Raw genomic sequence first — 15,594 nt, 5'->3', positions numbered from 1 at the left:
TGGCCTATGTCCACCAAAGCATATTTAGCACTGATCAATGCATCAGCCTCTGGCACTCACCGGATCCCTCAGTCGATGTAGAAAGGTTCACGGTATAGCTGTGAATCTGAAGAAGGGTGAAGGCTTCCAGAAGCAGGAGGAGGAATGAGAAGCACATTCTTTCACTGTGCAGGATGAGAAAGAAGAACCCTAGAAGAGTCAGCACCACAACCAGGATGGCTGAGAAGACACTCCCCAGCCCGTAGGCCACCACTGTTGCCTTGTCCCCTCGCTCATCCAGTTGGCTGTTTAAAGTTTCCTGCATTCGCTTGTATATCTGGGGAATGACATGCAGGAGTTCAGCTTCAGAACTAGGCGACCCTTGGTAGCCGGTTACAATTTTACCCTCTGAGGCTCTGCTGTCCTTCATGTAGACCATCAAAGGGTTCCAGACGACGATGAGAAGGCCCAGGGTGATCAAAATGAAGACAGCGCGAGGGCACACCACAAGGGCAATTTGGATAATCTCCTGTAGCTTGGCCAGACTGTCCTCTGTGCCAGAGTTAATAGCCCAGTAACAGGAGATCCAGATTACTAGCAGAGGGAAGCCCAAACGCACAAAGAAAACCAGAGGGTTAGCGCTGTTCAGGTTCCCGTAGTGCCGCAGCCATCGTTTCACCAAGTATACAATGATGACCAGGCACCCCACACATAATCCATAGGACAGATTTTTCATCTGGGAATTCTGCACACCGGACAGTGGAGTCAAAAAAGGAGATGGCTCACAGTGTTGGACCTCATCACGGCAATTATGGAAGAGGTGTGAGAGATAGACACAAGCCAGGAAAGAGGCAACAAGGCCTAATAAGGGCATGCTTTCTTTCCGGTACCCAACTACTGAGGCCTGCTTGCTTGTATCCGGTGGGAAGCTGTTAGGCATTAAGGGTGGAACCATCAGGCTCCCATCCCAGTGAAGCTTAGCTACAACAACGATTACGAGGGACCGCAAAAAGAATGGCACTACCCATTCCTCTGCCACCACAAAACTGTCTGAAAACATGGCACCACATCGAAGAAAGAGCATGCTCAGAGGACCAGCCCACCTCAGGAAACACCACAACCTCTGCTTGATGCAACGGTCAGGTGGTGGGGGTCTCACACCAGCAGAGGGCACCTTCTGGGACCTCAAATTCCAAAAGTAGTACAGGAATGTGAACTGTGAAACCACCGCTACCCAGGAACACACTGGAAGAAGGTCCAGATCACCTGGAGATGCCCATTGTCCGGAGATCAGCAGCAGGGTAGTAGCCAGTCCCCAAAGCAGCGGATAGAAAACCAGTCGTCTGTAGCTGTATTCCATCCGTGTGAGCATCTCGGACACCAAGTAACAAAGAAAACAAGAGGCTGCTAGAAGAGCGCTTCCAGCAACCATGTGGGAGGGTTGGAAACGTGCCCAGGACTCCATGCACACACCCCTGGCCTCCAGCAGGTAATTCTGAAAGCTCTGGATTAGCAGCTGCAGATTGGCCTCATACTCTGTGGAGTTGTTTAGCTTCTCATTTGCCACAGAAAACAGGTGCAGATATTGTTTCTTGGCAGCAGCAAACATCTCACTCAAGTGCTTCAACTTCTCAGAAGATAGATCCTCTGCTGCTTGGGAATACGAGTCCAAGAAACGATCTACCTGTAAAACGAGATGAACACGCCGTTCACTTCAGTTACTTATTGCTGAGAGCAAAGAAAAACAGATACAAACATAAAAAAAACACAAGAGGCATGAAATCCAGAACAGTTTACTGCCTGCGTATACTAAGTAGACATTACTCACTGCAGTAACTCTTACCTTCCCTAATTAGGGTAGTACCACACAATATATTTATTTAGGAGGCTGTCGAACAGCAGGTGAACTATTCCAGGAGTGTGATATCCATGCGGTCATATATTTAGTTTAAAAACTAAATCCATTCAACCACTAAGCTCAATGGGGGACGGGTGGTTTTGCGTTTGAAGTAAGATATGGCAAGCAAATGTGCAGCTGATTAACTAGCACATCCAATAGAACCAACGCCACCTCCTGTTCTTACACGTATTTTCTGACAAGGTTGTATGTAGTATAGTTTACAATTGTATGGGAGTGGGGGAGTGGAGGGACATAGCTTATGTAAAATCAGCATTCAAGTTGTACAAAACAGCCTGGTAGAATACTATTTGTTTTCTGTAAGATATTCCAGAGGGTAGTGTTTGTAGGAAACATGAGCATTAGCCCACTCTAGGAAGCCCACTTATCAGGGTGTGGCCACTAGTTCCTCTGCCACAACAGCTCTATGAAGCAGCAACTAGGTTGGTAGCTGTTAGAACCGCTCCACTGAGAGTCTGGGCGCCTCCAGTTCAGCCTGCAATGCAGTAACTGGCACCCGCACAGCTCAACCTGAATTGTCACACATCTTCAACCAGCATGGAAACAAATCCCACAAGTGTGCTTGGTTGAGGCAGAGAGCTAGATAACGCACAATATGGTGGAAAGCTCAACAGGACAAGCAAGCAAGTAGAATGCCCTGCAGCTGAAGGGTCTTTGACAGGAAAGGGTCTCGGAGAGGCATTCTTCCCTAAAAAAGACGACTTCCCACAACAGTACAGGACAAAGCATGCACTCAATCCTGGTTACACAGATGGGGTCACAAAGGCAGCAGCAGCTCAGGCAGGCAGAGACAACAGGACCTCTGAAGGAGGTTTGCTTGAGATGGGACCAATGGCTACCAACAAACGAATAGAAAACATTCTATAATTATTTTCCATATTTGGCAATCTGTGATCATGGCAGCATGAAGGGGGGTTGCAAAAGTATCATTTAGGAAAGAGTGATGGCAATGCAGCCACCATCCAATGAGAGCAGAAAAATCATTATAAAAAGTGGCTGGAGCTCCGACGTTTGGTCTGTGCCTCTCTCCAGTCAGCGAACCAGGAAACTATAAGTAAATTAACCTGGAGTAGCGTCTTTTCTTAAGGTCTTGGGGCAGTCGGGGTATTGGGTCTCACCTTGCATGGGTTAGGTTTACCAATAATAGACTTAATAATAACAGAAATAGAATGCAACATAACACAATAAATCACAGTTAATAAAATCAATGTACAGTCCGTGCATTTCGTTTAAAAAGAAAAGGACTTTAATATGAGGAAGGTAAACACACTACACTTAATATCATACAACCAGAAAACCAATAGGCCAAATTACCTTCTGGGCCATACATTCACCATCAATGCTTTATACTTCCCTGTGGTAGAATTTAATGTACCATTGAGCCCTCTGGCTAATGTTATCCTAATGGGCTATGCTCAAGTCATTTCACTCTTTTTTCACACTCATTTGGTCCCCTCATAAAAATATGAGAATTGTTGATGGTATATAGGCTTTACTGTGATTTAGCTACAAGTAGTACCCAAGGATGCTACTTAATTAAAACAGTCATCCCTAAAAATACTCGAGAGGACCTAGAGTAAAAGTGGAGACAACCACAATTCAAAACTGCTCACCACCTAAAAAATAAAAATTAAACAAAACGAAAGGTACCCAGCTGAAAAAAAATGTCTTACGGTGCCCTAGATGGATCACAGAGTCCAGCTTAGGGCCAAACTGGAATTAACGTTGAGGGACAGTTGGCAGATTAATGAGCCAGCTCCTACTAATGGATGGAATTCTTGAATTTATCTCCACCACCGTAAATACCTCAAGGACGCATACCACACTAAGAAGAAACCCGCCTTATGCAAATCAGTACTGACCCTGCTCCTCATGGGCACAGTCAAACCCAAACTGCATGATTAACAATCCCCCTAGTCCCCCAGCCCCTGCACCCACCTGCCGAGCAACTTCGAACCAGTTTCAGTCTATTTGATCCTCTACAGTGGGGTGAAGCTTGATTTATTGGATAGTGTCCAAAGGACCCACGTCTGGGCATACCTGCAGCACTTAGGGCATCAGCTGCAACTAACAACAAGGTGATGAATGAAATGCTTGAATTGATCACAACCCTGAATTAATCTCAACCACTGATGATGGTGTGGGCTGCATTCCAGTCTATCGTTATTTCCCCTCCATGCCAATATAAACTGGGGTCTGCAGTATGCTAATCAGTTCTGAACTTGCTTCTCTTAGGAAGAGTATCTCGCATAGGAAGAGTCTTTCCCGAACCGCAGGTGTGGCTCCGTCCAAAAGCGAACACAAGCATCCCCACACTGGTTGCAACCCATCTGGGCCACTACAGTAGTGTTCAGCTTGAGTCATTGAAAGTAGGTGCCTGTAGCTCAGTAAGTAAATGTTGCATTCAGGATTTTACAGTTGCAAAGACACCTGCAGATCGTGGGCACTGCTGCAGCAGTCACGATGAGCACCTAGTGGAAGCTGGACCCAGTTTAAGGTTAGAGGTAACCGCACCACTGACAAGTGATATTTCAGAACCCTAAACAGCTAGAAAGAGACTTCCAACAGTTATGTTTTCAAGAGAACCTACTCTAGCCCATTGAATGGGGACATTATGAGATGAAGACTGGCTGTCTCCTGGTCCCACTGGCTGAAGGAGGTAAAGACAGGCACCCTTAAGACCCTGTTAGGGCTGGGACAAAGCAGGTACACCCTCCACGATCAATGAAGGCAATGGAACAGCTCCATTGCAGGTATTTTTCCTAGTAGCTGGGCAGGGGCACCTCATGTCTTTGGGGCGGCCTTTATTTAATGAGCTGTCCCAATGCAGGTCCTTCCAATGGGCTGGGCCTTTTGTGGTATTTCGGTGCTTCAGGTAATTTTTCTCAGTAGATGAAGACTAGAAACTCATGCAGGCAATTAGATCTTCCTCGTCCCTACAGATCAGGCAATAAGGCGATTACGAAGGATATGGGACTTCGATCCAGTTTGTTGTATGATCTAGATGCTGTTTTCAAGGTGCAGCTCGAGCACAGGCTCTAAGAGCCGGCACAGACCATTGGCTCGGCTCTCCCTGTTAGTTTGAGTCGCCCATCTCAATACCATGCTGCAACAATAGATATTTCGAGGTGCTACATTACATTTTTGTGCCCAGCTGCAGGCCCCCAGGGAATTGCTAACAAATACTACATCTCCTTAATTAATGTTCTAGTCCCTGTGCGGTGGGTGCGGTCCCAGCAGACCAGCATCTATTTGGCTTGTTGACCTATTACCCCAATGCTGAACAATACTACGGCCTTTTCCTGTGCTACGTAGAAAATATTGGCACAATCAGGAAAGCCACAATTCATTTCACACAAACCTGTGCACATACAGATACATGGAAGCTTTTAGCAACACAGACTTGACTAAAGCTATATATACAAGCAGGCCCCCTCCTGGGCCAGATCCAGACGGCATACTCCCGATTTTTAAACACAACACGCCCTCTGTCCCCCAAACATGGTTTTAACAGCCCCCGCCTGAAACTGCCTGTGTTTCAACACAAGTCAATGGGGAAAATGCGGTCCCACGATTTTTTTCAAATTCTTACACCTTTCCTGGTCTAAAATGTTGCAATATTTGCTCTGTATGCACCGCCATTTGCACACGCTCATTTTCACAGACAGCTACATATACAAAAAAAAAAAAGAGTGTACACGCAAATCCGTGCGACGAGAAATGCATAGCCATACTGAGACAGCAAATTAATATTCTAGAAAAGATCAATAAATGCGGATACGGGCAGAGAATACGGACCCTACCACATGACTGCAGTTGAGCGCAAGGGACGTGGCCCCAGTTTACATATAGCACCTTGTGACTTAGAAAAAATAAACGAGGGTGACAACAACATACAGCGAGGGAACAAGGGAATCATACATGAGAAACAGATCACAGGGCTGGGGGAGCACACTGGGAGAGAAGGAGAAAGCTGAGAAGTTCCCTAAAAGCAGTACCCATGCTTTTTCTAACGCACTTCGACCGCTGGTTACATAGCAAAGAAACAGCAAAGAAACAGACAGGTTGTTACGCTATGAATGATACTACGTGACACGGAAAACATCAGTTCACAAGCACATAGGCTGTGAGGGGGCAGACTAAGGTTAATTTTATTTTGGCGGCATAGTTAAATATCCACTGTTTCCTGGAGGTACTCTTGCGTTTGTTTTTGGGAGCGAGAGAAAGAAACTTGGAAAAACCTGGCTACCGCTGGGATGTTCCTAGAAACGGGTGTGCGAATATGGGAAAGGAGTCACGAGCATACAGACTGGGAAAACAGTGCGTAGGCAGTTACAAAGGATACCTTGGTAATGCACCGAGGGGTCGTGCGGGTCCGGTGGGCGGGGCCAAAAAGGCGAAAGGGCGGCTACGGGAAAGCCTTGTTTTGAATAGGAAACAAGACCACGGCGATTGCTGCTTGTTACTGTTTGGGAGGTGGGAGGGGTCAAAGAAGAAAACGCTTCAGGATGTCGCGCGCAGCCTAGTAGCTAGTAAAGATGTGATCGCTTTACCACCAATATTGCGACTTTATATATTTACGACTGGCCTCAGAAGGCCCGGCTCGAGCGGAATTAACAGCGCATACTGCACACAACTAACAAGTTGGAACCTGTAGGCGGTCTGCGGTTACCCCGTAATAATGATTCACAGCTTCTAGGTAGAAGGCACCAGAGGCCTCCAGCTTGACGCAGAAACGTAAAAAAATTAAATGGATCCAAAACAAACATGCCTGCGAGTGGTGCGTGCCCCACAGCGAGACATGTGGTTTCAATTATCTCGCCCGTGTCTGGGCACGAAAATTGAAACCACATGACGGCCGGTGCTCGTTACAGACACCAATAGGCCATGGGCGGAGCAATGCGCCCGCCTTTGGCCGATTGCGTGCTGTCTTTTATAAAAAGACGCACGCAAAGGCCAATCGTGTGGCACAAAAGGAAAATCACACGCACAAGCGTGCAATTCCTAGGTCGATTTTCAAACCCCCTTCAAAAGAACTCTCACTGCGCAAGCAGTGCTGTGCACTGCAACGCTAAGCGCGAGACCTAACAACTGAATGGTGCGGAGTGACTTCATCCTTATTCAAGTAAAACAAACCATGTGGTCTGTGAGGACCTGAAAAAACATGGTCTTCAAAGCTATAAATATGACACACTCTACATGGTTGGTATGCCAATCTCTTTCCTTGAGAATTCAGAGACCATTGGGTCAAACTTTATCACAGGGGACTGGGGAACCACCTCCGGATGTAAACTGCAATCTTCCTGGACAGCGCATATAGCAAATTATCTCGAGCCGGCTGATTTTTGGGTATTCGTGTAGCGTGACTATGGGGGACAGATGTAGACGGACGGAAGATTACACCTATGCTGTCCGGGGTTATAGATGCCCTTCTTTCCATTTATTTACTTATCCAAGATCCACAACTACCTTTGTGGTTCACCAGTGCCGTGACTCTGGAGACATCTGGTCGCCGATAATTGCTGCATTTACGACTTGAATCTTTATATTACTCCACAGAAGGTGATTTAGCCATATCGTGGATGCTTCTTATTTTTACTAATTGATTGCTTCATGGGACTCTCAAGAGATTACCAAGCCCTGATAAAGTTCCGCAAGGAACGAAACGCGTTGGCTGAGGCCTTTTAAAGATTGAATCAATAAAGGACTTTCACAATATTTTAGTTCTCTGGACTTCTATCTTTGGTGCACCACCCATATTCTCAAGATTTGGTATCTGTCTCAACAGTGGAGCATTTGTGTGGCTAGCTTCTGGTGTTTTGTGCACAAACCCAGGACTGACAAGCCTATTTGGAAACTGAAGTGCTTAACCGTGGTCAGCCACATTTTTTCTGTGTTTCGCATATAGCAAATGGTCCAATTCTCAGCAAGGTTGATGCTGCAGAATATGCACCTAACTCCAAGTCAAAAGAACAACATAACACCAGGTGGCCATCAGAATCAAGAGCCTCTACAACCAAGATGCCACATCACTGATCGTTTGGAGAAAATGCTGCTCCACCCGTTTTGAAGAAATTATCCTATCACTGGGTAGTGATACTCGAAAAACAAAGGAGTCCAGCATTGCTCCAATTAAAGGAAGTTTATTAAGAAAGAAAAGATGAAATTTGCTTTTGATGGTGGAATAACCTTGATTAAAGACAATATTGCAAACTGGTTGAGGGTTCTCTTTGCAAGCGGTGAGACATTACCAACCAATTGTCTGAGTATGGGACTTGAACGAAGATGGACTGCCACCAATGGGAAAGTAGCTCAGTCTGAATGAAAAATTCAGAAAGCTTATAGTAAATCAAAGAAACTGAATGTTGTAGTTACATGGGATGTTGAAGTTGGCATCTTGGAGATTCAAAGAGGTCATCCAGCCCGCAACACTGTTTTGGCCAACATTGATCTACCAGGAGCAAACTGATACCGCATGAAAAGATCTAAAAATTGGCCCGATATCCAGGTCATCTTAGGGGCAAAAAATTACTGGAGTAAAGCCTATGGGACTTTTCGGTCTTCGGTGCACTTTGATGGACCCCTATAAGAAGTTGCCTTTTAAATCACCCAAGCTATGGATATTAAAGATATGGTCACTGGACCAAAGAAAGGTTTAGGGCATAACGGCCCTGCCCCCTTGTTGATTTGGAGGATCTATTGGTCTGGAATTATTGCACTTCATTGAGGAAAGAAGAATGACAGTCTTAATCTAGCCAGGGAGATACATATGTTGTGCATCCACAAGTGAGAGCTGTAGGGAATCCAATTGTTGGGCTACAGGACAGAGAGGCTGCAGTCTTGTTGTGAGCAGCACCTGCACTCCCACGAGGTCTCACTAATCTGAGCCACAAGGGTTCATTAATCTGAGCCACAAAGATAATCCTGTTTCTGAGAGAAACCCTGCCTCCCTTGGTAGTAATCCATTTAAGAAATAAAGAACTTAACTTTCTGTCCAAGGTAAAAAGGTTTGTACCCTTATAACTACAAAAATATCTCATGAACAAAATCTGATACTAGGATCAAAAGCACTAAAACACAAAGAAAACAAAAGATGCTCCATAGAAAAGCACTGAAAGAGGGCATTCAAAAGTTATCCTAAAGCTCATGAAAAAAACAGAAACAATGACAAACTCATCTTCCAAACTAAGAGTTAATTAGGCAATGCTGGGATTCAAACCTGTGACTACAGAATGAATGCAGTCTTATAATATGGTTGGCTCCCTTATTAGTTACATGGATAGTGAAAAGGTACAGAAAGATATAAGACGTGGGAGAAAGAAAAGACAGCGAGGCTGGCAGATGTTGAAGAACAGGCATGAGAAAGGAGGAATAAGCGAGGTAAGGCTGTGTAGGAGATACGTAGGCAGGGAGAAAGTAAGAAATGCTTAGCATGGAGATGCTGATACATATGGGAAAACATATGAATGTATGATCGTACATGAAGAAATCTTAAACGAATAACTGGTATGTCAAATTAAAACAATACCTGCTGCGCATTAATGTGATAAGCCAAGGCTTGTGTGTAGGATGGAGAAAGGTTGAAATCTTCATAGCTCCAAGAGAACAAGTCTGCCATCACGCCTCCAATGTTACTGTAGGGAATGGGGACTCCAAGCAGCAGCGCCAGCGTGGGAACGAGGTTAACCTGAGGAACAGCTTCTGGCTCCTAGAGGAAAGGAATAAGTGTTAAGATGTCACTCGAAGTTTCACTATCAAATCACCCATCAATATTTACCACAGGTAGTGACCACAATCAACCTCTGTAAATATTCAGATGCATATCTGGGCCCCCAACACTCCAATTAAATCTATGCCCCACATTACATGGCTATAAACAACTAGAATGGAGACGGAAAGGTCTCCGCACAGGGTTTCTGTTTCAGCCTTCACACAATGTGCATCTGACTTAACATTGTCTCCAGAAACACCCGCAAGTTTCTCATGGTCTGTGCCGAATTTATGGGACCTTGAAACGGTTACCAAACCTTTCTTTAAAACACTGATAAAGAAGTTTTAACTGTGCTTGCAATTTCTTATTAGCCCACATCCAGAACAGTCCTTTGCACAGGAAGACTTTTAACATTTAAAAAATCTTGGAAATATTCATTTTATATCTTATTTAAAGTGTGAGGAGTTCCGCCTGGTCAACCTGTTAGACTAGCGGCTAAGGCAAGGGGCGGAAGGAACCTAGGATCCACCAGCTTCCAGATGCAGATACTACAATGTATGCATAGAAAGGTCTTATTTTCGTGCAGAGGAGCAGCACTTGTACATTGAACCAATAATGGTTTTTTTTTATGTTAAGTCTATTAAAAAGTGCCTTATTGGGAACAGTCAGTACATATGAGGATGGTCTGAGTATGGCAAATATAATATACATATATATAATTCTAAATAGAACCACGTTCACCTTTAGAGTTGAAAACAATCAAAAGGATATCAAAAAAATTTTTTTTATATTTCATTCATTATGGCATTTTATTCATTCGTAGCCAAGATTGTGCAAAACAATTTATGGTAGAAACATGTAATTGTTGCATCATTACATTCCATATTCGAAATCGGTGCTCTCTGTGAAAAGGGAAGGGTAAGTGAATAAGTGAAGGGGACAGAGTAAAGGTGTTGTGACATAATAGTTGCATCCAAGTTAAAAATGAAAAACCTCTACAACCAGACTAATGGGCAAAGGTTCCCAATTTTACATCACACATAGATTATGAGAATACATCTCTTATTTAGCTCCTATGGTGTGTCAAGGAAAAACGGCGTATTTCTACGTTTCGACCCCTGGTACGCAAGAAGGGTAATTCACAGCCTCATGTTGGGGTCTTCATCAGGAAGAGGAAAGAGAGCATCAGCAAACGGTCATGAAATGTGCCGTCCGCAGGGGGGCTTCCGAAATGCTCCAATGAAATTGGTGTGCCGGCGAAAACTGGGCACAGGTAGGTCTGTCCTCGATGGGTAGGTTGGTCTTACAGGGTTTGTAGTCAATGTCGCCCTGTTACTCCAAACGCGTGTTCAATCACGGTGGAAATCGCGATGCCGGTTAGTTTAACTTCTAAGATAGGAACGCGCATCAGCGCTGTCACTTCCCCGGCGGCCTGCATCCGAATGAACTCGCGAGATGCAACTATTATGTCACAACACCTTTACTCTGTCCCCTTCACTTATTCACTTACCCTTCCCTTTTCACAGAGAGCACCGATTTCGAATATGGAATGTAATGATGCAACAATTACATGTTTCTACCATAAATTGTTTTGCACAATCTTGGCTACGAATGAATAAAATGCCATAATGAATGAAATATAAAAAAAAATTTTTTGATATCCTTTTGATTGTTTTCAACTCTAAAGGTGAACGTGGTTCTATTTAGAATTATATATATGTATATTATATTTGCCATACTCAGACCATCCTCATATGTACTGACCCACGGACCCAGGTCCTGAGTTTTAAGGGCCTACCCCCTTCATACTCACATTATTGGGAACAGTGGCAATTGTTCATGTATCCCAGAAAAGATATAACACAGTCACAGTCCTAGGCTTCCACACAGTATTTGGCTAGTTCAGTTATGCAATGGATTTTTTTAAGTGACATGTCCTATTAGCATTCTCTCTCAAACAGTGATTGGAATTTCCACTTGGCCTATGGGTGTCAGGTTGAAAGCACTGGGAGTGAAAGATAACCATTTATTCACACAGGCCATACATAGAAACCCGTTCAGAGTAATTAATTTGTATTGTACAGCAAGCTTGCCACGAAGGGCCGATCAATATCTACTAAATGGGACCTGAAGTACCCTTAGATCGTCTCAATGATAGACAATTACTTGCGTTAACCCAAGCACTCGGGCTCCGGTTCACATTCTGGTCTCCAGCACTTCCTCATAGTACCTGCCCCAGTTCTGTCTGTGGCATATAGCATTACCTTGTGGAGCGCAGCTCCAAAAAGTGGCGTTTTACTATATACAAAGAGGGCAGCATTCACTTCCTTCTCACTGTCTCCTCCATGGTCTCCTGTGTCTGTCATACCATGGTCACCCACTACCAACAGTATGGTGTCCTTGTCCAGGTGCTCAATGAGATTCCTGTCAAAAAGAAACACACATCATTTGAATACTCTACAGTACACCAATTGTTCCTCTATACTGCATACAAAGTGCCCAGGCATTGCAATGGCTCTACATAGAAGTAATTTAATGTCGGGCAAATTATCCCCATACATAATCCATGAAATCAAGACGCAGGCTTGATACCTACTCCAAACATGCTCTTATTTTTTATTAATCTCTAAAGAAAGCCAGGCAGCTGGGGCGTAAACTTAGGTGTGCCCAATACACTTCTGCAGTCTGCCCTCTTCCCATACAAGGAAAATGCTTTCTTGTCATGCATCTCTTTCCAGCTGTGAAACCAGGTAATGGACCCAATAACATGCAAAAAGGGATTTAGCCTGCCTATACGTTCTGTGCAGATGGCTGCACTCTGTCCCTTTCTCCCGCTACTTTTACTGATTTTTGATAACAAGAGTATTCATTTGAGAACATGTGTAAATCAAAAGCCTTTGTTCAAACTATGATGTTAGACTAGTATCTAGCACCACCATATGCTTCTGTTTAAAAAATAAGTCGAAGTGTAGAGTGGAATTTTATTATTCAAATGTCGATCCACCAGTTGTGATTTGGAACATACAGATACACAACATAACTCACTTACGCCTGCCATGTTAATCTCAGGTTAACTGTTTATCTCTGTGTTGCGTTGGCAAAGAGGTCTTTTTCAGTGAGTTATGTTGTATTGCATTCCAAAGCATAAAAGGCAAGTTTGAGGTTTTTCTCCGCTTGTGCCTGAAACTTGCCTTTTTTTCCAGTGAATTTCATTGTTTTTAGGTCTTGCATGGCGTTGCAGGGCAGAACCCTGCTCCGCCTCCGCGAGGGATTTAGTAAGAGAGGACTTTCAGGAGAGGGCTTTAAGCCCCGCCCCTCATTTCCATTGGCTGGCGTCACCGTTTATGCTAAACGGTGGCCTGCCATTGGAAATGAGGGTTTTCTGTGGACGCCCTTTCTCCCCGAGCTAGACTGGCTTGCCTGGATTGCGTCTGTCGTGAAGACATTTCTTATCAGCTTGTTTATTTACTAAGCTGATCAAAATGTCTTCATGAGAGCCGTGAAGGTGCATGCACCAGGCGTCCTGCAACCACGCTGGCTTCACGCCTGGAGCCATTCAGCTCTCTCAATGGTCAGTTTCTGGCTGGTGAGTGGAGTTCAGGCTTTCGGCGCTTACTGCTCTGTGAAGTATGTCTTGTGTTTTTTTAGGACTTGTGCCTTGCCATAGTTTTACCACAAACTGCCGTCTCTTCTTGACTGTTAGCGGCGGTTGAAATGGATCAGAATTTTCTTTGAATAGAAATGTAAAACTATTGTTATTACAACCATCTCACCTCCCGGTGCCAAATCCGGTTGACTGTGTTTAACAGCTTTTCTGTGATGAAAAGTATCTTTGTGTTATTTCAGAGGCGGGCCGTCCCCGCCCCCCCTTGTGGTCCTTAAGCGACTCTCACCACCCCCTCCACCCCCATCACCCTATGCTCCATTTAAACTTCACAGTTAAATGCCACCTTCGCCCTCATCTTCCTCACTTAAATGTCTCTTTACTCCACACATTTAAGCGTGCTCCTGCTGCCCCCCCCCAAACCACATTTGCAACCCTAGAGTCATTTAACACCTCTGAAAGTCTATCCCCCGCTCCAAGGGAGCTGTTGCTGTAAGTGAACGGGGTACTGCCGCCCTCCTCCACACACATTCTGCACGTGTACAGTGCCCCGTGCAGGGCACGTTTACCCTTCTGCCCTCTGGATGGACATTCTACACCTGTCCGGAACACCATTTGCACCCAACAACTGGTACAAGGTGGTATTTGAGCATTAATCAGTCAGTCCCACCACCAGCAAACGTCACAGAAAAATCCTGTGCACTGATGGGAAAATGTCTGGAACCTGCGGAAAATCAAGGAACTGCGGAGGGGATCATGGGAGACAGCGGAATATCTTTATTTAACGATTCCTACCAGAAAAGCAGCACACAGGCGCCTTGGTTACTGCCGGACCAACAGACGACTGGGTTCAGTACGTGCTGCAGAGAACAGTTTCCACCTGGCAGAATACCTGAAGGGCTGACTCAGCCTTTCATCCTTTTGCTTATTTGATCACAGCACGCATGTTAACATAAACGGCTCATATTTAAGCCCCTGGAGACACATCAGTTGGTGGTGTGTGCTACACAAATAAGCACCAGTATCATTTTCGAAGCCTGCCTTCTCCTGTGGGGCGTCACCTCACACGAGCCCCTCTCCCAACACCCGACTCCCCTGCCCTTCCACTGGAATGAATGTAAAACACTCATGTTGTGCCTTTGAAAAAGCTTGTGTGAAACTGAGCCTCGTATAAAACAGGGGCCTTAAAACATGAAAATTACCGTTGCGTTGAGCGCTTGATCCAACGTCCAGTCATATACAACAGTTCACAAAGGGGCTCTGGTGAGCAGTGTTTTAAATGGCAAAAAATAGTGCAGGTACTCATGTAAATATGACGAGTGGGCGGGGCAAGGGGTGTGGCCAAAGACAAGACATACTTATTGACTTCTATACTAGTTGTAGCACAAACAAATACAAATGATAAATGGTTTCTAAGAACAAAATAGGTTAAATTGTTACAAAAGACAAACGCAGTGATACAATTTCCTTGTTTTGTAATTAATATTTGTAGCTTCAAACTGTTATTTTCTGTTACTTGGCACAATACTATCTATATATTCTCGAGCATGCATACACACAGAAAGAAAGTTGAGGGTTCTCTCAGATCCCAACCCTCACCTTGCAGTAGAACAAGGTCATGATATGGAAAAACATACCTGTGGCGGGCATAGGGTCTTCGATGTGAAGACGACCTATGCATCAGTATGTATAGAGCACCTTCTCAACCGAAACCCTAAAATGTACGGTCCAGGAAACTTGTGAAAACTGCAGGCCCCTTTCACAAAGGTAAACTTACACTTTTGTGTAAGTTTACTATTTTTCAGAATTCACAAAGGTAAGTTATTAAATTGTATTGTAATTGCATTTGTATAGCTCGTACTACCCCTGACGAGGTGTCAAAGTGCTTTTCAGCGAGTAACACGCTACTCAAGGACCCATAGAGGATTAGTGTTGAATTAGTATAGTGAAACGTGCAAGTAAATTTTAAGTGGTGGATATGTTAGTCAGTTATTTAGATTCGGAAGGATAGCAGAAGGATAGAAGAGGAACAAGCATTAAAAATGCAATAGGTCTTGCCTTTTATTAAGTTAAAGCCAATTGCTTTGCTATACAATACCATTAGCAAAGCAAATGGCTTTAACTTAATCAAAGGCGAGATCCGTTGCATTTTCAATGCTTGTTTTATGATGTTAATTTTCAACCCCTTTGGCGCACAGCAAATTGGGTTATTACTTGTTAGGATGTCGGTCCTTCACAAGTAATACAATCATAATCTTCTGTCTACTGAGAACCAAGCTCCTCTTTGTAGCACTTCAATCTTTCAGGTAAGCAAGGCAGGACCGCCTAAGGACTTTTTAGGGGACATGGTGTCGGGGCTGTAACACAGTCCCTAGACACGCA

At 44.4% G+C, this 15,594-nt stretch overlaps 1 protein-coding gene across 5 annotated transcripts in view; it reads right to left on the bottom strand.

Annotated features, from left to right (window-relative positions):
* The window catches only part of PIGO (phosphatidylinositol glycan anchor biosynthesis class O), a 131,463-nt gene that overhangs the window by 46,737 nt on the left and 69,132 nt on the right, over positions 1-15,594 (bottom strand). For all 5 annotated transcript variants that reach the window (XM_078674671.1, XM_078674675.1, XM_078674676.1 and 2 more), the window contains 3 exons: positions 11,873-12,032; positions 9,426-9,605; positions 61-1,663 (listed from right to left, as the gene is read on the bottom strand). In XM_078674671.1, the coding sequence (XP_078530797.1) occupies positions 61-1,663; positions 9,426-9,605; positions 11,873-12,032 (1,943 nt within the window). The remainder of the gene's footprint in view (positions 1-60; positions 1,664-9,425; positions 9,606-11,872; positions 12,033-15,594) is intronic.

The sequence above is a fragment of the Lissotriton helveticus genome, chromosome 2_1, assembly GCF_964261635.1.
Source record: "Lissotriton helveticus chromosome 2_1, aLisHel1.1, whole genome shotgun sequence".
Lineage (NCBI taxonomy): Eukaryota > Metazoa > Chordata > Amphibia > Caudata > Salamandridae > Lissotriton > Lissotriton helveticus.
Note: the sequence above shows the minus strand (reverse complement) of the source record. Positions and strands in the feature narration are given on the sequence as shown.